The 24,301-nt window shown below is 45.4% G+C and overlaps 2 protein-coding genes across 3 annotated transcripts; one reads left to right on the forward strand and one right to left on the reverse strand.

The window, feature by feature from the left end:
- The first annotated feature begins 5,064 nt into the window (after positions 1-5,064).
- On the forward strand, positions 5,065-12,281 carry DDAH2 (DDAH family member 2, ADMA-independent). Its single transcript, XM_069942743.1, has 7 exons — positions 5,065-5,163; positions 6,380-6,829; positions 6,953-7,052; positions 7,719-7,792; positions 8,479-8,598; positions 8,721-8,864; positions 11,889-12,281. The coding sequence occupies exons 2-7, from the start codon at positions 6,566-6,568 to the stop codon at positions 12,003-12,005; spliced, it is 819 nt and encodes a 272-aa protein (XP_069798844.1). The 5' UTR covers positions 5,065-5,163; positions 6,380-6,565; the 3' UTR covers positions 12,006-12,281.
- A 4,173-nt stretch (positions 12,282-16,454) lies between these two features.
- LOC138765725 (uncharacterized) lies at positions 16,455-23,184 on the reverse strand. Of its 2 annotated transcripts, XM_069942744.1 has the most exons (6): positions 22,258-23,184; positions 19,083-19,391; positions 18,091-18,220; positions 17,392-17,423; positions 17,135-17,202; positions 16,455-17,050 (listed from the first exon to the last, which is right to left on the reverse strand). In XM_069942744.1, the coding sequence occupies exons 1-6, from the start codon at positions 22,322-22,324 to the stop codon at positions 16,952-16,954; spliced, it is 705 nt and encodes a 234-aa protein (XP_069798845.1). In that variant the 5' UTR covers positions 22,325-23,184; the 3' UTR covers positions 16,455-16,951. The 2 variants fall into 2 exon arrangements, with proteins under 2 accessions (XP_069798845.1, XP_069798846.1); XM_069942745.1 differs by lacking the exon at positions 16,455-17,050 and having other exon boundaries at positions 17,137-17,198.
- Positions 23,185-24,301: the final 1,117 nt, after the last annotated feature.

Raw genomic sequence — 24,301 nt, forward strand, 5'->3', positions numbered from 1 at the left:
TCCAAGGAATGCCACAAGAAGCTGCCACTTTATATAAATCAACATTACCGCCTGCTATTGGCCATCCAGATGCTTGAGTCACGGCGTACAGGGCCTGAGGTTTGGCGTATACACCATAGACAAGTATAGGATGCCTGGGCTCAGAGATAGCGGCTTATGAGACAGGAAGGAAGGGAGATATAGCCATATCTTTTAGAAGTTCTTGTCCTTAAGACAAAGTTAGTATTATTTCTCGGCAATAAGATGAGCACAGGGTGTCCTATAAAGTGTACTGTCATCTGCAGGAGCACCTGGTAGAAATAGGTTTGATTTCTCTGCAGCACCCCCGCAGGGGAGAAGAGGTATTACACAATGCTAAATAATCTGAACTCCACTACTCACTTTGTGAGTGGGAAGAAGAACTAACTAAAGATGTAAAGTCAATGCTGGAAAATAGCATCAAGCTAAGTTCTTGTCCAGATGTAGCTGAGCTGAGTGTGTCTTTTAGCACCAGCTTACACAATGCAAAACTAATGAAAGCCCAAAGCATTAGAACACATTATGGCCCTGCAGCTATTGCAAAACTACAATTCCCATCATGCCTGGACAGCCAAAGCTAACGCTTTGGCTGTCCAGGCATGATGGGAATTGTAGTTTTGCAACAGCTGGAAGGCGGTGAGTTTGACACCTCTGCTTAAGGTGATGAATAATAATTTCATAGGACCTGTCAGGCGTGGTCACGGCAAATTGTGGGTCTTAACCTGACCACATTCACTTTTGGGTCTCCGACGCCATAAAATGTAATTATACGTTATATATAGAGCCGTTTCCGAAGAAATTTCTTGGTTTATTTATATGTAACCACAAAGGATAAAGCATTAAAAGGGAAAGTGCGGCCTCCGTGCTATAAAGGTCATGGGAAATCTGCTATATAGAGATATAAGGCTGTCACGTGTCCCCGCTGCTGTGACTGTACACTGTGTACCAGTCGTGGATATATACATTATATACAGCAGCATGGTTCAGGTGTGCGGGCCGATCATTCGCTTTGGGTCCAAGCTCATGGATTGTGGTGATTTTCATGTTAGGTAAGCCTTAGGTTGGGGGTTAACACTTAGAGGAGAATTTATAAAAACATTGGAAAAAAACAGCGCCACAACTGTCATCGGGCTGTGTGTGGTATTACAACTCAACTCTATTCACTTCAATGGAACTGAGCTGCAGTACCAGACACAGACCAGAGTACAAGTGTGGCGCTGGTTCTGCAAGAAAGCAGCTGTTTTATCTACTTACTAGTATGACCCTTTTTATTTAAATCTGTCAAAACAGCTACTGACTGGTGATATTGGAACCGTCCTCTCATAGTATTTTGAGCCCAAGCCACAAGTGGATCCAAAACAGACAAAAAAGTGCAAGTCTTTCCATTGGGGCTACACATCAGTGGTCGCACAATCAGCCATGTTACATTGCTGTGATTGTGTTGCACTTTATGGCGACTGGCTAGCGGCCACGACCGAGTCCCGACAGTCACATCTTGGCTGGGTTTCTTGCAACTTTTGGATCACAGCCGGATCACGGGGCGACCCCATTCATCTGACCCAGTGTGATGTCGCAATCTTAAAGGGGTTATCCAGCGCTACAAAAAACATGGCCACTTTCCCCTTACTGTTGTCTCCAGTTTGGGTGAGGTTAATTGCAAACCCCACCTGGACTGGAGACAACAGTAGGGGGAAAAGTGGCCATGTTTTTGTAGCGCTGGATAACCCCTTTAAGTCATGGGACCTCCTAGAACTGAGAATGAAGGCCCCACGCTCAACTAGAAGCACCTATGGATCTACATAAAATAATACCACTATGTGTATGAGGCCTAAGGACAGTTTCAGATGGTCATGACTAGTGTCGGGCAGAGATGCCAAACTGTTTGGATTCGCCACTGTCCTCTGAACGCTCAGAATTTGACCCTTGACGGCTGGAAAAGTTGCATGCCACCCTTGGGAGTCCTGGAAAACATTGATACAGCCATAGGCCATATCCCTATCCCTAGCGGCATGCAGCTTCTCTAGCCTCCAGGTGTTTAATGTTGAGCGTTCACGTTCTGAGAACAGTTCAGCAAGTCCACTCAGCACAACACTAGTCATAACACATCCACAAGACCAAAAACATTGTGACCAGAGATTAGTGAATTTACATTATTAACGAAGCCAAGCACTCCATTAGCTCGGCAGTCGGCTTATCAGCCTTTGAACTTTGTGCCGCTCTTCCCTGGGTGCTAGGAAAAGCTGGATCCAATCCTGAGAAACTGGGAGAAGTTTATCAGGACTTGATCCAGCTTTCCCAGGCACCCAGCATAGAGTTCAAAGGCTGACAAGCCGACTGCCGAGCTAACAAAGTGATCTGCTTCGTCAATACTGTAAATTTGCTCATCTCTGATTGTGACTCTTCTAAACTTAGAACATCACTACAGGACCCTAAATTGTTTGAGTATTAAGGCTACATGAAATAAACAAGTTTTGGAGCCTAGACACCTGCCTATATTTTTGTAAGTATCTGCAATATGGTGCCCATGAAAAATATTGTCCCATGTTCTTTCATGCATCATGATGCAGAGGTAGTCAACTATAGAAGTTTTGGATGATGCCTTGTGGAGGCACAAGATGGCGACATATGGATGGTCTACTGGTCAGTAATACAGACCTTATTAGTGTTATAGTATATTAGTATATAGATATTATTATTAGGGTACAGTATATTCACGACTATATTCCTTCTAAGCAAATAGACTTGAGTAAGAATCCAGCAGATCTGCTCCGGCAGCTCCTATTGAGCAAGACTTTGGCAGTGCGGACCTGACCAGCAGTGCGGGGGTTAATAGTAATGACCCCTCCCTAATGGCTGACGGGTGGGTTATAAGGATGATGAGACTATTTGTTCCTGTGTGGAGATCTGTATGAGGTAAAATGGCTTTGTTATGGGGGTAGGAGCTGATCATGGATAGAACTGGTGAATTGTTGGGGCACAGACAGCCATGTTCCCCCCGGCCTAACATAGACATGAGCCCTTATGGGTAGGGGGCCCATGTGAAGACAGACGTGTATACAGAAGTGTGCGGTGTTAACAGTGTTTTTACAATAGCTAAATGAAAGTTCTGTAGATAGGTGTGACTGGTGGACAGTGCTGGGACCATGACACTGGGCTGTGAGAGGACTGATACTTGGAGACATGAGATGTGTAATGGAGGAGCGGTCTGCTGTGTATGAGAAGTAAGAGGATGGTGCATGCTCAGATCTATAGGAACTGTCTGGGGACAGCACCTCCCATGTCCTCAGGTTGTGTGTGGTATTGCAGCTTAGTTACACTGATGTGGATATGCGTTGTAATAGAATACATACATAGCCTGAAGACAGGGGTGGTGCTGTTTTTAGATAAAATCAGCAATTTATTTCTAATGCCAGATTCTGACAATGGCTGATAACAGAGAACAACATCGTCTGGATACAGCCCTGTCATAGTGGCTGATACCAGAGAACAGTGAGTGCTGTATACGTTCCGTAAGGTCAAGGCCTTTATGAAAAGCTTTGCTGATGCCTGATGTAGTCGGGTGTCAAATTTGGGGCCAAAGGGTAAGATATATGGCGCTGTCTGACAGTAAGGTTCTCTCTGTTGCCCATAGTAACTGATCAGCTTTAATTTCTCATATTGCTGTGGTAAAAGGAGAGTGAAGCTCTGATTAGTTGTTATGGGAAACATAGAGAATCTAATAAGATATAAAAGCCATGACTTCCCCCAAACTGTTCAGGCATCTGAATGTCTATGTTGGTAATGGCTGATAACAGAGAACGGTGCTGAGTGCTGTGTATACGAGCCTTATGCCTTGTATGTGAATGAAGACAGAGATGCGCTGTGTGTGTATATAGGAGACATGTGCTGTGTATATAGAGGTATACATGTGCTGTGTGTGTATATAGGAGGAGGCATGTGCTGTGTATATAGAGGTATACATGTGCTGTGTATATAGAGGTATACATGTGCTGTGTATATAGAGGTATACATGTGCTGTGTATATAGAGGTATACATGTGCTGTGTGTGTGTGTATGTGTATGTATATATATATATATATATATATATATATATATATATATATATATATATATATATATATATATATACACACACACAACGTGCCTCCTCCTATATACATACACACACACACAACGTGCCTCCTCCTATATACACACACACGCAACATACCTCCTATATGCACACACACGCAACATACCTCCTATATACACACATACGACGTGCCTCCTCCTATATACACACACACACACGACGTGCCGCCTCCTATATACACACACACACACGACATGCCGCCTCCTATATACACACACACACACGACATGCATCGTTTTATATACACAGCGGATGTCTCCTATTTACACACAGCACAGGACATGCCTTTTCCTATATACACAGCATATATGTCCTATATACACACAGGACATGCCTCTAATAATATATATATATATATATATATATATATATATATATATATATATATATATATATATATTATTAGAGGCATGTCCTGTGTGTATATAGGACATATATGCTGTGTATATAGGAAAAGGCATGTCCTGTGCTGTGTGTAAATAGGAGACATCCGCTGTGTATATAAAACGATGCATGTCGTGTGTGTGTGTATATAGGAGGAGGCATGTTGTGTGTGTGTGTGTGTGTGTATGTGTGTGTGTGTGTGTATATAGGAGGCGGCATGTCGTGTGTGTGTGTATATAGGAGGAGGCACGTCGTATGTGTGTATATAGGAGGTATGTCCTGTGTGTGTATATAGGAGACATGTGCTGTGTATATAGGAGGCGGCACGTCCTGTGTGTATATAGGATGAGACCTGTGCTGTGTATATAGGATGAGACCTGTGCTGTGTATATGGAGGAGCCAGGGTTCCAGCCCCTTTCCCCCTGTGTCTCCAGTGCTGGGTCTGTAGGAGGAGAGAGCTGGAGGGAGGGAGGGATGGAGGAGAGACAGAGGGAGGGAAGAAGGGGGAGATGGAGAGAGGGGAGGGATAAGGGGGGAGGCAGCAGGGACAGTCTGGACTGGGTGACCCCCAGCGTTCTGCGGTTTGGGGACAAGGACTTATCACGTGTTTTGACCCTGTCCTCCCTGTGGTGAGTGCCTCTTCCCTCCCTGTGCCCAGGCCCTGCTGTCTGTGCCCCTGCCACCCCCTCCCTGCTGTCACAGCCCTGGCCTCTGCTGCCTGTCACCCCTGCACACAGCCCCTGTCCTGCTTTCCTCATCTTCTGGGGTCCCGCAGTCTCCTGTGGATGTGACCTGCTTGTGTCTGGCCGGGTCTCCCCACCCTGTGACTTCACGTCTTTAGTGCATGGTGTCTCCCATCCACCCATCCATCCCCCCTTCCTTCCCCTCCAAATTAGCTTGCCTGGTTTATGAAGGGTTAAAAAAAACTATAGCGGCACAATGCAATCCCTAATATCCCTGTGAGCCAGTGGGCCCGGGACTTGCAGAGCTGAGTTAGGACCACCCGGATCTATTGTTATATTGATGCTATTGGTTACACGTCTTCCCCCTCCTAAACCCACAGCCACTTTATAAGAATGCATAGCCCTTGAGTCGCCACCATGCATCGCACTGGTTAACCCTTTCAGCTCTGGGAGGGGCTGGTTCCTTGCACAAACCAGGGGGGGAACCGGTGATACTATGGCGTTACTTTATAAGTATCCTATTACAGCTGGCACGCAACTAGCTGGGCATAAACATTGCTAAGGCGGTGCTGCCGCTTTAAGTAATCCTCAGGGGTCCTCAATAGTCTTGGTTACCTCCTCACTCATAGGAAGGTTGCCATATACACATCCTACACAGTGATGTAGTGATAACTTAACCCCTTAGGTCCAAGAAGGGCATCTCCATGAGAACTACTTGGAACCAAGATGATGTTACCCCTTACGACTCATAAGGGTTAACACAAGGGTGTTACAGGTGGACCTGCTGGACCAGGTCCAGCTAGAAGGCTGTGAGGTCTAGAACCGGCCGCAATCTGACTTCTCCGGGCTATTTCCCACTTGTGATGCCATCTGGTAACGTGCGATGATCCAAGGACCGGTCATCTATAGTTGTCCACTTCTATCATAGCGGTGGAATGCCCCAATGTCCTGGAGGCTTTGCTGTTACCCATCGGCTGTTGTCGCCTCCTGCAAGGGAACCAGTCGTGGTACCAAATTTAGAAGGGCGTCCGTCCTGCTGCTCGGATATTTGAAGGTCTTCACGGGATGTTTTTATTGTACATTGTCATCCACATGGTGACCGCCGCGTGTTTGTGTTCATGTATACGTTTCAGAACATAGTTGTCATTCCTATTTTTTGCAGGATGTGAAGTCAGGAAGGAAACCAGAGGCGCAGGGGAGAGAGGAACTCATCCAGGCGGGAGACCAGGGAGGAGATCAAGGGGGAGAAGAAGGGTACAGTAGAAGACAGTGGGATCTCATCAACTGTGTCTGAAGGCTTTGTAAGGATTCTTGACTTTTTTGGTACCCCCTACCTGGGGCATACGAAATGACTGGTAGATACACTCATGCCGTGGTCAGAGGGGTGCCCTCTTCTCTGGCACAGGAGGCAGATGGAAAGGTGGACCTTGCAAGGGCACAAAGGGAAAGTGGAGTCTTCTGTGGCATCTTAAGACAGAAACTGGGACTTCAGGTGATTGAGCTTCCCCCAAATGAAGAACTACCCCAGGGACAACTAATCGGTGACATGGCAGTGGTAATAGCAGATACGGCTTTAATCACCCGCCCATCAAACCCTGCGAGAAGAAAAGAGGTGAGGGCTAATATACCCATCAGACGGCATGGATACGATCATGTATGCATCCATCCATCTCTTGTTTCATAATCTGCCATCTGTTCGTTCCTCAATCTCCGCTCTTCTCCATCTTCCTCTCAGACAGAAGGTTTACAGAAGTTGTTTGAAGAGCTGAAATTTCGAGTTTATGAAGTTACAGATGAAAATGCCACCTTAGATGCCAGTGACATCCTCTTCACGGGTAAGTGATGGCCGGAGACTGTCGTAGGTCTTGGTCAGAAACCTCAGGAGGTGTAGGGATTTGGAGAACAGGTGCTTGATGGGAGAATTCTTTGGATTCAAGGAAGGGGAGATGTCTGCATGTATCTATGTTGGCAAAAGTAATGTGGCACCATGGCATAGTGACAGCCTAAACTGGCATAACTACATTGCCTAGCTGATACTCTTATTGGACACCTACAAAACTCTTACAGTATATGGTCTTGAGTTGGTCACATACCCAAAGCTGACCCCACCAATGTTCTAATGTACCTGACTCTGCCCTGATGGAATATGTTGGGGTTAAAATCTAACAAGCCTGATAGCAGAGCTGTCTAACATAGCTCCGTATTGCCCCGAAAAACCTTGGGCTTGGTCAAGCATAAATATTTGGAGAACTGTTGGCTACCTAATGCAGCCATAGACTATGAATCTGCTCACAATCTATGGTTGTCAAGCCACAGACCTCATCTGGAGATATTGGGATTGTCTTGGTTTGTTGGTGCGGGGTATTGTAGCTTTGTTCTATTGAAGTAAATGGAGCTAAGCTGCAGTACCCCACACCACCTGAGGATGGTCCTGGTATTGAAGCTTGGCACTATATTCATTGTATGGTTGGTATACTGGTATTGCTTTGTTCTTACTGCAGGTACAGAAATCTTTGTGGGTTTGTCCGATTCGACTAATCTTAGAGGTGCTGAGATAGTGGCAAAAACCTACCAGGTATTTAAACCGATATTCACTCGCTCAATTTAGTAACTTCAACAAATATGAACACACCTTGTACTGAACATAAGTTGCATAATGTGTTATATGCCATTTCCTCTGTCTGCTGCCTTGCTGGTAGCTCTCAGGCTCTCCTGAAGCTCCTTATTGCTTAGTTATCTGTGCAGCAAACGCACTGTGGGCCTACAGTAGTAGGTATACTTGCATTCACACAAGGGACAGCTGCCCTGAGCTTTATGCAGGGTGATAGACGAGGGAAGCCTTGATTAACCTTTGCAGAGCATTGTGGATCAACAGCAGGCTGACTGACTCAGTAAACGCCTAGTCAAGTCTCCTGTACATGCTAAGGCCTGCTGTCCCTTCCAGACTTTCTTCCCCTCTGTTGCACATGCTAAAGCTCCCTTTCCTTTCCAGACTCTCTCCTGCACATGCTAAGGCCCTCCCTCACTTTGTCATTTGTTCTGATCGACCTGTTACTAGAGACAGAATTTCCCTGACAACAGACAGCAGATTGTAGAAAAGTGAGACGACTAGTACCCAAGACTTTAGAGCTGTCTTTCTAGAGTATGGAGTAATTTTAGATGAAGCAATCTACAAATATGTTAGGAATCACATTGTCTACCACATGCAGGGAGGTTTATTTAAAACAATCATGAAATAATCCCCAACCTGTTCTCTCCCAGGATTATGCCGTGTCCACTGTGTCAGTCACCGGAGGCTTACATCTAAAGAGTTTCTGCAGTATGGCCGGCCCTGACACCCTGGTCATCGGCAGCAGTGACCACGCTAAAAAAGCGCTGAAGGTAAGACTGATTCTAAGGGAATCAATCAGCATGTCCATTTATAAGTATTCCGATTCAATTACTGTAAAAGCAGTGAGCTCCCATATAAATAATATATATTTATATCTCCTCCAACCCAACAGGCGATGGAGCATATGACTGATCATCATTACGAGACGCTGACAGTGCCTGATGACCCTGCCGCCAATTGCATCTATGCCCGTGTGGGGCCCAAAGCCAATGTTCTGGTTCATCGCAGTGCAGAGGAATATCCAAATAGTGTTCAGGTGACTATATCGAGTGTGTGTACGATGCTATAGGTGCATTCATGTATCCTATATGGGGTGTCTGTATTGGAGAGGACTACTATGTAACCTGGAAGGGGCCTCATTTATATCATTACTAATGCCCCCTTGTTCTTTGTGTACCCTGCAATGTATGTATGGGGGAGATTTATCAAACATGGTGTAAAGTGAAACTGGCTCAGTTGCCCCTAGCAACCAATCAGATTCCACCTTTCATTTTCCAAAGAGTCTGTGAGGAATGAAAGGTGGAATATGATTGGTTGCTAGGGGCAACTGAGCCAATTTCACTATACACCATGTGTGTAGCTAATAGATAGATTTTTTGTGTGTGTGTGATTATCCACATATAGATACATAGGGGGAGATTTATCAAACATGGTGTAAGATAGAACTGGCTCAGTTGCCCCTAGCAACCAATCAGATTCCACCTTTCATTCCTCACAGACTCTTTAAAAAATGAAAGGTGGAATCTGATTGGTTGCTAGGGGCGACTAAGACAATTCTACTTTACACCAGTTTGATAAATCTCCCCCTTAGTGTAGCTGTGATTTCAAATTAAGACTTGGCATTGCTCCCACCTAGCCAGAATCCTGCTCCACACTGATGAGGGGCAACACCCCGAAACAGCTGTATGTGGATGGTTACCTAGCCTTGGTTTTTCCCTTGTCATTACATTGACTTATAGGGCCACTTAATATGGTGGTTTCCCTACAGGAGCTGCCCCTTGGCTTGGTCCTTCCTTAAGGGATATCTGGCTAGTCTTGTGTTTCGAGACTCTTTGAGGCTCCACGGGCTCTTTTGCTTTTTCAAATTAAGAGTACAAGTGAATATTAGAAACTTTGTAAGGGTGAGTTTACCCAGACCTTACCCACAGCGGATTTTACGCTGCGCGTTCACAGAGAAATGCGGATACCTTCCCTATCGTACGCTGTGGATACCTTCCCTGTCACTTCAATGAGATTCCATACTCACAGCGGAATGACAATCCCATAGCGAGTATGGAATCTCATTGAAGTGACAGGGAAGGTATCCTTAGAGGATTTCGCTGGGTAAAATCTGCTGCGGATACGATACGTGTGAACCCACCCTAATAGGTTTTCTAGAAAAAGGTCTTCCTTCTATCATTACAAGGCCCCCCCCCCTTCCTCACTTCTTATCTGTTAGTTATCAAGAAAAGCTGTCTACATCACAGAGAAGCAAAGTGAAGACTGGTTTGCTGTGTCCATTATAGTCTATGGAAGGGGGAGGGGCCCATGGGGATGAGTGGCCAGGTAGAGGAGACAAGCAGCCATTACCCTGTGCAGGCTCTGTGCCCACAGAAAACGCTGGATGCACATCTCAGCCTGCTCAGTTCTGCTATGGGGACTTCTGAAGGTTTGTTACAGTGAGGTAGGATTGCAGGATGTTTTTTATAGTGACTATATAGTGTATAGGAGGCAGCACGGAGGCCAGTATGTATCCACACTGCAGCTGAGTATAGGGAAAGCAGAAACAGACATGGAGTTTGCTGGATAGTAACCAGGGGGGGAAGTGGCATAACCAGTGGCGTAGCTACCATACAAGCAGGGAAGGCGGTTGCTATGGGGCCTGTGGAGGGAGAGGGCCCAGGGAAGATAAGAGCCTCCTGTATCCTTTTGCCTAACCCCTTATTTACTGCAGTGTAAAAGTGACCCAGTGTTCTCTAACATGCTGCAAAACAAAAAAGGGTTAATGCAGAAGACAATTGGCTCTCTGCCTGACTACTCTGATAACCCCTGACCTCTGCAGGAACTCAGAGAACAGAGGTCAGAGGTTATCAGTGCAAGAGCAGCAGAGCAAATTGTCTTCTGTATTAACCCTTTTTTGTGTTGCAGCATGTAAGAGAACACTGGGTCACTTACACACTGCAGTAAATAAAGGTAGTCTGCTTCTGCTCCTATGTATATAACCATAGGATTCTGCCTCTGTCCACAAGATGATAATTTTTTTTTTTTGGCCACATCACCGTGTGTGTGTGATATATAATATAATATATATGTGTGTAGGGGGAGGGTTTTTTTCTATGGGGCCCCATGAATCCTAGCTACGCCCCTGGGCATAACTAGTGATAGTTATATACAGGACCATGCATCCAGTGAAATCTCGGTCCATGTATTTTTTGTATATGTTTATGGTTTACAATCAGTTTCTGCATTTGGCTTCAAAACTGCATCAAAAACCTGAATGTGGGAACATATCCCAAGGGGAAGAGGGGTCATATGTTCCGGTTTTTATTGCAATGATCAACTATATTGCCAGAAACAGATCATCCCATGTATACAGAAAAGACAGACTTCTCCTCTCTTCGAACCCCTTTCAGACTGAATGTGTTCACACAACTTAAAGAGGTACTCCGGGCTGAGGTCATTTTTATTGTACAGCCGGGGAATGGGTGGTTATAGAAGCCGGTGGTCACTTACCTCCCCGGCTCCAGCGCCGGGTCCTGGATCGCGCCGCCCCATTCTCCCGTCCGGCTGCCGCTTCCAGGTCTGAGCTGCGGTTTGAGACGTGACGTCTCAAGGCAGCTTAGCCATTTAGCGGGCGAGGCGGGACTCCACCACGACCACTAAATGGCTGATCTGCCATGAGACGTCACGTCTGAAGCCGCAGCTCAGACCAGGAAGCGGCAGGAGAATGGGGCAGCATGATCCGGAACCCGGCACTGGAACCGGGGAGGTAAGTGACCGCCGGCTTCTATAACTACCCCTTCCCCGGCTGTACAATGAAAATGACCTCAGCCCGGAGTACCTCTTTAACGGACTGAGTTTTACTTTTGGACACAGCTGTGCTTGGGGCGTCAGTAGTCGATCATAGGACACACATCACTTATACAGCTGTCAATGTAACATCCCAGAAATCTCCTCTAAATTTAGTGCGAGACAACTGGCCGGGACATAGCATTACCGCCCCGCCTTGTATGAACTATTCTAGCTCAGAACATACTAGATATAAATTACAAACTCACTTTTTTTTTTCTCCTCCATACAGGTCTTTCAGAAGCTGACGGATTACACGCTAGTACCGGCGTCTTGCACAGAGGTGTCGAAGATCGGAGGCTGTCTGACCGCCTGCTCTATACTGATCAATCGCAAGCTGGAGATCTGAGTAGTGGGGCCGCTGACACTGAGCTGTTAGTATAGAGGCGGCCTCCCTTCTCACATCTCATATATCATCATACAGCAAACATATCAGTCTATGGGTTCATCATACATATATTACACTAGCACAGGGTGTATATCCATATCTAGGGACAGTCCCACTGTCTGAGGCTGCCTGTAGGTTTCGGTAGTTTTCTGGAATTTGTCATGATTATTTTCTTCCACTTCTTCCTATAGGTGAGATGATGTAGACCAGATGTGTCTAACTCAGGCCCTCCAGCTGTTTCAGAACTACATTCCCATCATGCCTGGACAGCCAAAGCTTTAGCTTTGGCTGTCCAGGCATGATGGGAATTGTAGTTCTGAAACAGCTGGAGGGCCTGAGTTAGACACCCCTGATGTAGACCTACCTGGATGAGATAACTATTTCTAGTTATCGTGGGCTGTTTGCTCTGCAGGGTTAGTGGCTTATATAGTTTGTAAGTAACATCCAGCAGTTAACCTATATCTGAGAGTTAGAGGCCCACTTTATACTTCACGGCCTTCGCAGAAATTCTAATGTTAAAAAACATCTGCTGCAAGCCTATAGCTGTAATGTGTTCTATGGCCACTAGATGGTGCTCATGTGCACCAATATATTCTCTGGTTGCATCTGCTACACAAGCATAGAAGAATCTGACTAATAATGCAGGCTGTGCTCAGGAATGGCCTTGTGTTACTGCCGCTAAGCTGTCTATCCCTTAGTTTGCTATTACCGCAGTGCCAATACTGTTCTCAGCTCTTCTGGATGTATATTGGCCAGTAGCTGAAAGTGGTTTCAGCGTTAGAAAAGCATAGCTAGCGCCACACTAATACTCAGGATGTCTGTAGTATTACGACCTGGCTTCAGTCACTGAGCTGCAGTACTCCACATGAACTGAGTTGCAGAGTAGCGCTGTTCGTGGAAGAAAGCAGCTTTGTTTTCCTCTTTCTGGGTAACTCTCTTTAAAGGGGCCTGTCATTTAAACAAACTCATAGCGACATCAGAGGTTGGTATTGGTCGGGGTCTGGGTGCTGAGACCCCCGCCGATTATTAGAATGAAGGGCCAGAGAGTACGCTTTGCCTCTGCACCTCCGTCTCGCTGCTAAACTAGCGGTGGACGGAATTAGAATGGAGCCCTATGGAGGTTACGGCAATCGCTGTAACAGAAGTTCCATATGGCGCCATTATAATTCTGTCCACTGCTACTATAAGCCAAGCACATCTGCCCCTTCATTCTAACAACTAAAGGGGGTCTCAGCACCCGGACCCTGACCAATACAAACCTCTGATATGTCTCTATGATATGTAAGAAGTTTGTTTAAATGATAGGTCCCCTTTAAGAAGCATCTCACCAGTCCCTCGAATGACTTGTATTTCTAGGTCTCTACTACATAGCAGAGTACGGGGGCAGGAAGATGTCAGCGGTCATGCCACTTTTTTAGATTTCTGACTGTCTTACTCAGATTTTTTTTTTCCTCTCCATCCATGTAGACGAGGGCCTCTCTAAGCCATTTCCGCAGCATGGTCCCACGGACTCTCTTGCTAATACTGTGGTTTATTTAGGGGCAATGAGAACTGATGCTTGACTGCAGTTTTTTCTGGTGCTAAGAAGAACCTCTAAATCCCCTTGTTTCCTCTCACCTCCGATGAGTCTCTGTCTCCCGGTATATTAGTCTCCTCCGCACGGTAGTGGACGTTGTGTAGGTGATGATGGTGCGCTAGTGATACTAATTCTGAATTAATGTTTGAGGACTGTGATAGGTTGAATCTCCTTCACCCCCCAATACCCCCCCCTTCTTTTTTGCTTTTCTCTACCTCACTCCACTTCTCTACCTCCTCCACCTAATCAATACAATCCCTTCCACCCTTTATTTCCTTATTCACCTGCTTTCCTGTGCACAACTTAACACTCACTTTTAAAGGGGTTGTTCACGAAAAAGTGACTTGTAATTTACTTCTATAAAAAAAAAAAGTATTCCGGTACTTAGCAGCTGCTGTATGTCCTGCAGGGAGTGGTGTATTCTTTTCAGTCTGACACGGTGCTCTCTGCTGCCACCTCTGTCCATCTCAGGAACTGTACAGAGCAGGAGAGGTTTGCAGCTGCTCTGGACAGTTCCTGACATGGACAGAGGTGGCAGCAGAGAGCACCGTGTCAGACTGAAAAGAATACACCACTTCCTGCAGGACATACAGCAGATAAGTACCGGAAGACTTGAGCTTTTTTTTTTTACTAGAAGTAAATCACAAATTTATGTAACTTTCTGTTACCAGTTATATTGAAAGAATTGTTTTAGGTGAACCACCCCTTTAATTGTTTCTCCACCTCCATGTATTGCAGACAAATCTGATTAATACTACTGTGTGCATGATGTCATTCAGAGATGAGTGAGCTCGCCCACCTGTAGTGCCAGTCAAGTTATGAGATTAAACAGTGCATGAGTTTGACAGTCCTGTTGCTAGGGATACACTGCATAGCAACCATTACCACATGGTTGTCAGGCAGCTTGTCCCCAGCGGCTGGTTGTCAGTAGCGGTCTGTTATGGATGACTTAGGCCTTCATGATTTGGCTCTATACTGACGGTGATGCTATAGCCGTCCTCACCTCATACTTCCCCCTTATTAATCAGATTTTTGTATGTAGAGAATGGCTGGGAGTACCACTATAACCCTGTATGGGAGCACATACTGCAGCTGTCACGTGTGAGTGGGTTTTATAGTATTTAGTACAGAATATATGGGGGTATCTGTGGATATTTGAGGGAAGGATATGGTTGACGGTTCCAGCCAATCAGACGTCTGTATCAATGTTGGGTCTAGAAGACTAGATTGCGGTCAGCAAGGGTTCATTATTCTATGCATTCACTATACTGATAAAGGAGTATTCCACTCAAACATAACATTTTGATATGTTGCTGCCCATGGTGAGACCAACAATTCCTTTCATACTTATCTATTCAGTCTCCTTCCCCCAAGTCTGAGCTACTGCTTTCTGCTGAAGACATAAAAATCTGTGTGTGAGCTTTTCTCTCTACCCCCTCCCCCCCCTCCCTTTTGAGATGGCTGATGTAGACAAGTCCCTGGCAGGCTTTATCTGCAACTTTGTAGCTTCTTTAAATGCAGGGAGGGTTAATCACAGCGAGTTCATTAGTAGCCTGACCTTGGATTAACCCTCCCTGCATTACAAAGAAACTACACTGCTGCAGATAAAGCCTGCCAGGGACTCGTTTACATCAGCTGTCTCAAAAGGGAGACTGAGAGAAAAGCTCACACATTTTTTGCATTTTTAGCAGAAAGCAGCAGCTCAGAACTGGGGAAAGGAGACTGAATAGATAATAAGAATTATGGAAGGAATTGTTGTTCTCACCAGGGGCAGCAACATATGAAAAGTTATTGAGCGGAATATCCCTTTAATGGCAGTGATGATGATTATAGCAATAGGTCAGGTACACCAATGACTTCTCTTCAGCTATTGCACAACTACAACTCTCAGCATGCCATAATGGTTGTAGTTCTGTAACTGCTGGAGAGCTGAAGGTTAAGGAACTCTGCCCTATAGTGATGAACAACATGAAGCAGACACGGTTGTCACCTCTTCTGTGGATGTGACACTTCTGATTGTCAGCGGCACATTCCGGCTCGTGTAGCTGACCGGACTCCAACATTGCCTTCTGGTGCTATTTCTGGTTGTATGGCGGGTGGGCTGGGGGTCAGCAAGTGACTGGTCGTCATATATCTTGTTCAATGCATTTTCTGTCCTGTTCTCTCTAAGCATTAGAGCATCTGTAGTAGGTCGCCCCTCCCCCGTATGTCTCATCTATTATATGCTGGAAACTAGTCTTGTTTTTTAACCCTTTTGAATTTATAAATAAACGGCTTCAAGAAAATGTGACCGGTCTGATTTATCTACTTGGGTACTCTGTACTGATCCTGAGTTACATGCTGTGTTATACTCCAGAGCTGCACTCACTATTCTGCTTCTGAGGTCACTGTGTACATACATTACATTACTTATCCTGTACTGATCCTGAGTTACATGCTGTGTTATACTCCAGAGCTGCACTCACTATTCTGCTGGTGGAGTCACTGTGTACATACTGTACATTACTTGTCCTGCAAATAATCAGGAAAAAGCTGATGTGGAGTCTATAAGGAACACTGTGAGATCTCAGTGCTGAAGTCTGCAGAACTGTGAATTCAGCTCTGGAGTATAATTCGGGATGTAACTCAGCCTCGGTTCATAGTGACCCCACTGGCAGAATAGTGAGTGCAGCTCTGAAGTATAATAACATATTTGCAATATTACATTTTTTATGTAGGTAAATTCTATATATAAACTAGAAGTTTGCATTTAGAGGTGATCTCCTGATTCCTGAATGCTTTGTGTCTGTGTTCCAAGTGCTCAGGACATATATCCATTCTTTGTTGTACTCCATTTATTCACACATTTGGCATTGGGACCTTACGACTACTTCGTGGTCTGCTGGACCTGAAAACACGTTTGCCCAAGGTGAATTATTAACGTTAGAAGCCGTATCTATTACTGTGAATACTGACACTCCAGAGCGGTGAACTAACAGAAGCTAGCAGAGATTACAGTCAGGCACAGTCCCTGCGCTCTTGCTTCTCATCTCTGCTTCCTGGTCCCATCACCACTATGGTCAGGTCCCTATGGACAAGCCCTTTAAGCTCCCCCATTAACATGATGTTGGAGGAACAGGGATAAAACCCCAAAAGTCCGATCCTCCAATGGGTAAGAAGACCTGGCGGTGTGCTGGTCCCTGTTGTCAGCCATCTTGGTTAGGGAGAAGGCAGCGTTCTCTTTGGGATGGTTAAAAGTCCCCAAAAATCCTTGCTTCCATGATTACGTGAACGTCAATACATTTACGGTATCTGCTAAATGAGTTTGCTCCCCCACCCATTCCTTTTGATGTCACATGATGTTTGCATATATCGTACTGTGACTCCTGGAGGGTTTTCGGAAAGGATCCCGTATGATCTCCAGCTCCACATAATAAGATACTTCTGTGTCCTAGAAAATTTAGTACAAAAATAAATAAATCTGTAATTCCCAATATGTCCAGCAGAGGGTGACATTGCAGCTGCTGATACTCACTGTCTCCGCTCTAGGAAGGCTTAGGTCAAAGCTGACGTTTTCTGTGAGAGGAGAGTTGTCCGATCTGTCTAACGCAAACAAACGCAGATATATACGTATAAAGGCCCGAGAGGATTCGATCTCATCCATTCATCTCTATAGCTCATGTCAGACTTCTATTAGATTGATTAAATCTTTACAAGGTTTGATGACTCTCCCCCCTGTATGTACAAAGTATGTGAACCCCTTATGATTATATATGTATACGCATCTCTTACCTTTGTGATGTTGACGGGAAGGGGATGTTCTTCTAAAAAAAAAAAAACTAATTTTAAAGGGGTTGTTTATCCCAATTTTTTTTTCTTTCAAATCATTCTTTGAAAAAAAGAAAAAAAAAAAGTTATGTAGATGTGTAATTAACCTCAGATTATAAATCTCAAGTCTTCCAGTACTTATCAGCTGCTGTATGTCCTGCAGGAAGTGGTGTATTCTCTCCAGTCTGACATGGTGCTCTCTGCTGCCACCTCTGTCCATGTCAGGAGCTGACCAGAGTAGTAGCAAATCCCCATATAAAACCTCTCCTGCTCTCTAGACTGGAAAGATTGCATCACTTCCTGCAGGACATGCAGCAGCTGATAAGTACTGGAAGACCTTTTTAAGAGAAGTATATCACAAATCTATGGCACCAGTTGATTTGACAGAAAAAGATTCTGAATATTTTTTTCTTCTCTATTAAACTTTGGCCGATATGACAGCTCTCCCCATAGTAAGTATTCCTTAGGCCAGTTTTCTCCAACTTGGAGCTCTCTGACTGTTGGAAAACTACAACTCTCCTCAGCTGGGAATGATTGGAGTTGTAGTGACGCCACAGGTTAGGGATAGCAGCCTGATTGCTGATGGCTTGATCCAGTAATTGTTTAGGTTCAGAGTAGAAGATAAAAAATTCTGCTTTTGATCATTTTGATACTGACACTTACCTGCACTGTTGCATGACACAGACTCCGGAGGTGACAGATATCACGGTAATAAATATCATCAGGAGGAGCGCCACAGTCAGGATAGTCAGCAGGATTCTGGTGGACATGGTGGACGCAGGAGGAGAGGTCGCTTATATGAAAACATAGAGGAAATTCTCTGTTATAGAGATTATAAATGACTGCAATACAGGCTAGGAGACAGAAGGGGGCAGCAGAGTAACAGCATTAGATTGTTGACTGGTTGAGCTGGTGCTGGGATAGGAGAGCGGTGCTGGGTGTAATCTCTTTATATATTTAGAGCATATTGCACTGTGTCATATTCGCAGTGTGACAGAGCAGAGCTCCAACACTATATGTATCACATTATTGTCCTACCAAAGACAAGCCTGGATCATACCATAACACTATGGGGGTAAGGACCAGCTCATACCTATCTGTATCACAGTTTCGCCCTATAGGGGTAAGGACCAGCTCATACCTCTGCACTATCTGTATCACAGTATTACCCTACAGGGGGAGGGACCAGCTCATACCTCTGCACTCTCTGTATCACAGTATTGTCATACAGGGGGTGGGACCAGGGCCGGCGCACGCACCCGGCCTACTTGGGCAAGTGCCATGGTACACCAGTGGTGGATTATAATGTGGGTGGTTCAAACAGTCGACCGGAGCCTGAGGCTTGTGGGGCCATCTACTAAAGGGGATCTACACAGGGGGCCATATACTGAGTGGGGGCCATCTACTAAAAGGGAGCCATATACTGAGTGGGGGCCATCTACTAAAGGGGAGCTACACAGGGGACCAAAGACTAAAAGGGGACTACACAAGGGACCATGGACTAAATAGAGACTACACAGGGGATCATGGACTAAAGGAGGACTACACAGGGGGCCATGGAATAAAGGAGGACTACACAGGGGGCCATCTACTAAAGGGGGACTACAGGGGGACTACACTGGATGCCACGATTCTACCCATTCTATAGCCCCTACCTGTGTCTTTCTCTTCGTCCACTGGCGGGGCAGTTGTCGGGGTCTCCAGATAATACTCAGCACAGAGATCAGGAAGCTCCTGCACCTCACATCTCCATCGACCGCTGTTGTTCTTCTTGGCGTCCAGCGGGTACCACATTTTGTGGCCTATTACCTGGCTGAATCTGACCACTTTTTCATTCTTGTAAAGAATGAAGGTGAAATTGCTCTGAGAAGGGGCTTTCCTGATCAGGCACTGCAGGGAGCTGTGCGCCTTACGTCCACTGGATAGGGACAGAGAGAGGGAAGGAGACTGAGAGCTGGAGCAACCTGAGAAGAAGAAGAAAGGACAGCTAAAGATGTGCACTTGTGCACAATGCCATAAAGTGATAGATACCAATGGTATGCAGACTCTGAGCACAATACAAGTGATTACAGTGCAGTTTAACCCAGTGTCTCACAGGGGGGCGTCTTTTCTGATCAGACTCCTCCACTTTTCTTTATCTTCTCCATTTGGCCCAGCCATCACAATAACTTTTTCCAGCAATATCTCATCTCTGCAGAATTTTCTGGGCAAACATTTTTGGCTCTTCACCCAAATGCCATAGTGCCCACTTTATGCCCCATGTAGTATTAAGGTACAATTTGGGCTACTTAGCCCCCCCCCCCCAACACACATATGCCCTCACATTGTAGAAAGGTCCTCATATAGTTGTGTCCTTATATAGTTTATAAACTCTTCTGTGCCTCCATATAGAAACTAGACCCCCTCTGTGACCCTGTATAGTAGTGCCTCCATATAGTACTTAGGCATTTTCTGTGCATTCATATAGTAGTTACGGCCCCTATATGCATCCATATAGTAGTTAAGTCCCATCTGTGCATCCATATATTAGTTATGCCCCTCTGTCTCCCCATAGTAGTTATCCCCCATCTGTGCTACTCATATAGTAGTTATTCCCTTCTGTACCACCATATAGTACTTAGGCCATTCAGTGTCCCCATATAGTATTTATGTCTCCTCTTTGCCGTATATAGTGGTTATGGCCTCTGTGCCCTACATAGTAGTAAAGTCCCCTTGTGCCCTTTTATATTTGTTTGGCATCACATCAATATATTAGTTAGAACTCCCTGTAGGTAGTAGGTAGTATACACCATGTAGCTACCCCCCCCCCTGTAGTCTCCCTAGTAGCTAGGCCTAGTAGGTAATCCAACCCCAGTTAGCAGAATCCCCCATGTAGGCTACCCCCTGTAAGTAATCTCCCCAGGTAGCAGGTGTGGTAGTGGGCTGCCCTGTTGTGTGGCAGCAGCCGCGACCGGTCACCTGCTAGATGGTACTGTGTGACTCCACTACAATGGTGGTCGGTCGGTGGAGTATAGCTCAACCATATTTTATACTGTTGTGACGCCAGTGCTGATCCCGCTCACAGGTATGAGGCACACCTGCTTTTAGTTTTTTTGTGGCTGGCTGTACCCTTTCCCCAATGGTCGGTGACCTGCCGGGTTGTGATGGGTCCCTTGGGCGCTTATCACAGTGGTCCGGAGTGGAGATGTGACCCACCCAGACTGTCAGTACCGCCACCCACAGAAAGGGGAGATGACCCAAGGACGGTGTAGCTGTTGTGTAGGTGCTAGTACAAAAACCACTGAGTCCCGGTAAAATAAATAAACTCTTTTTTACTTAAGGAATACTTTAGCATACAAGCAGACAATAGACTTTTGACTTGACTGGACTAGATCTGCGCTGAGAACTGTAGAGGTAGAATAGCAGTCCTGACTTGGTTGTGTGCTGAGAAGGTAGAGTAAGTTCAGAGAAGTGGAGAGGAGTAGATCATGAGAGTCCTAACCCAATGTAGTACTGTGCTCTGCCGGAGTAGAATACTTGAGAATACTTGAGAGAAGAATACCTGTGCCCGTGTTTTGACCTTTGTCGCTATACCACCTTTTGCCCTGCAGTGTTGGGTGAACTGTGCTGCGAGATAGAGTACGTAGGCTCTTAGCTGCTTTGCTCTATCCGGATCAGTTCCTTAGCTTATAGGATACTGTCCTGCACCTTTAGAGACGTTCAACGCAGTGGGTTGGGGTGATCCCTGACTTGTCCTCTCTGTTGGTGTTAAGCACTGCATAATAAGAATAAGTGTTGCTTTAGAGAAGAAATTCTCTGCAGATGCACTACAGCTGGTCCGTCCTAGAGGGGGAATCTGGCAGATCCAGGCTCCTGGCTAAACTCTGCAGGAGACTCTGTGTGTCTTGCCTCTATGAAAACCAAAGATGAACTAACTAGTTTGGATCTACACTTCCTCTCACCATGTGACAACTTCCTACAGGGTGTGTAACAGCTCCTGTGAGTGGTGGAGAAGAGAGTGCAAAGAGATAGGAGAATAGAGATAGGTGAAGGAGAAGAATAGCTCTCATTGGTACGCAGATCACAAACAAACAATAACCCCTTGTTCACTACAGCTGTGCAATATACAGTCACAAATATACATACTAGCGACACCTAGTGGCAAAACTTAGACATGACTTCATTACCGCTTGACTTTGAGTTACAGGCTTTTGCGAGGGGTGTTCAAAGTAACAACACCCGTGGCGGGACACCACGCAGGCATCCTTTTCCCACACCATATAGGCATCTCCCTACAAAAAAATAAAGCATACTCACCCCGCTGCAGTGCAGTCCATCTATGTTTTCTCCTACTTCTTGTTCTACCAGTGCTCAAGTGATAGGGGGAGAGAGTCGCCAATTCTACAGCACAAAAGTGATTAGCAGAGCAGGGAGCCAACGGCTCCTCCCTCTGTCCATCATAGTAACACATTAAACTGTATGCACTCATCAGGATTGCAAACAGTTGTTAAAAGGCTAGATGCAGCACCCAGCAAAGCAGGGGGCCCCGGTACTACCCAACTTGGTAAAATGTATTTGAGTACATCATAGAGACTTGGCTAGCTATAAAAGGTACACTACCCCAAAGTAGCCTCTGAGAGTCTTTTTTTTTTTTTGCCTCTTGTGCCAAGACCCAGTGTCTGATCAGATCTCACCTGTAATCATTACATATCTGCTGGAGACATAAAGCAGGACATGTTTTGCAGCAATCTGACATATCTGTCTATGAGTGTAATAGACAAGCAGAAACACAATTGTTATAATACATGGAGAACCTACAAGAAACATATTATTAGTGTATATATACTATACCATCCACATCAGCTTCCAAGCCGCAGGCTACGGCAAGACCAAGTGCCAAAATGACCCGCAAATCCATGGCGTCCCGTATCAGTTTGCACGGCTGTTCTTCGGATTCTCTTTTTCGATCCTGTTTAATATTGTCTCTCGCTTGCTATTAGGACCTGTACACGATGCCAGTCACTGTGTTACTACCTGTCTGCCCTTACCATTGGTACAATACATAGCTATGCCTATACCACCTGTGTGCCAGCTGCTCTGTCTATTGCAGTCATTCTTATATCACTTGTGTGCCAGTCACAGTATCTATATTACCTGTGTGCCAGTCACAGTATCTATATTACCTGTGTGCCAATTCCTGTGTGTATACTACCTGTGTACCAGTCCCTGTGTGTATACTACCTGTGTACCAGTCCCTGTGTCTATACTACCTGTGTACCAGTCCCTGTGTGTATACTACCTGTGTACCAGTCTCTGTGTCTATACTACCTGTGTACCAGTCCCTGTGTGTATGCTACCTGTGTTCCAGTCCCTGTGTCTATACTACCTGTGTACCAGTCTCTGTGTCTATACTACCTGTGTACCAGTCTCTGTGTCTATACTACATGTGTGCCAGTGTCTATACTGCCTGTGCGCCAGTCCCTGTGTCTATACTACTTGTGTGCCAGTCCCTGTGTCTATACTGCCTGTGTGCCAGTCCCTGTGTCTATACTACTTGTGTGCCAGTCCCTGTGTCTATACTACTTGTGTGCCAGTCCCTGTGTCTATACTACCTGTGTGCCATTGTCTATACTACCTTTGTGCCAGTCTCTACATCTATACTACCTGTGTGCCAGTCACAATGTCTTGGTCCATGTCTGCGTATGAAGGAGCCCCTGTGGCAGTCTGTCCATCTCTCTCATTTCCAGCATCAGGAGAAGAAGAGGATGTGGAGTTGCAGCTTTATCTGTGACAGGCAGCTCTGACATGTTATATGCCCCATCTCCGGGGATGCCCGCCTCGCTTTACATGGGTCTAAACCAACACATGGAGGAAAGAGCGGAAACTTCCTCAATGACTCGTCATTACTTTTTATAGCTGGTCAGTGGATTATCTGCAAACATGGGAAGGACAACTCACAGCCTGACAGGAAAACTCGTCTCCTTATTCATCTCCTTATGCTTGTATAGGAGCAGTATTACATAGTATGGCTGAAAAAAGACACATGTCCAACCAAGGAGGAGATGGACTCAGACTCTTCTGCACTGACTATGGCTTCCTTCTGTTGCATAACTACGATTCACATCCTACCTGTTACAGCCGGCTTGCTGAAAGTTCCCCATCCCTGACCTAGACGATTAGATCAATGGTGGATCCAACCTAAAACAAAAACCTATGTGCATGAAGTAGGCCGAACAGGTCATCTAAGTGTCTCCTTACTGTTCTCCAACCAACAAACGTTCCTCATCCACAGATACAATTGTGCGTCAAAAAAACACATATGGTATTATATGTACAGATAAAAAATAGGATGATACGTTATAAAGATCAACAGGGTCTTCCCCAAATTTTTATTGAAGGTTTAGGATATATAGACAAGTTCTTCAAAGACAGACAGATATTTCTTTAGGCAAATCCTCACTCTTTCCATTAGTCTTTAAGGGGGTTTTCTAGGATTCTTGGGATAATCTTAGGAGTGGGGGTCTGACTCAACGCACTCCGACCAATCAGCTGTAAATGGGACTGAGCTGTAATACTAGACACATCAACTATATAATGGACAGAGCTATACATTGTGCATCAGCTGATCATGGGAGCTGCTCATCGGACCCTCACTAATCTGACATTGATAGCCTATTCTAAGAATAAGCCACAATATAATAGTCCAGGAAAACCCCTTTAAGACAATTGAAGTTTCTTGGCTTTTTATATGGCAAGGGTCCATCTCTGAACTTGATTCCATATACGCTATGAGTAATCTGTGACAGTAAAGTGCAGATATATAAATCCATTAAGATATTAAAAGGAGCTATCTTGGTTCCCCGAGTCTTCTTACTTGGACAGAAGATAGTTATGG

Source organism: Dendropsophus ebraccatus, chromosome 10 (assembly GCF_027789765.1).
Source record: "Dendropsophus ebraccatus isolate aDenEbr1 chromosome 10, aDenEbr1.pat, whole genome shotgun sequence".
NCBI lineage: Eukaryota > Metazoa > Chordata > Amphibia > Anura > Hylidae > Dendropsophus > Dendropsophus ebraccatus.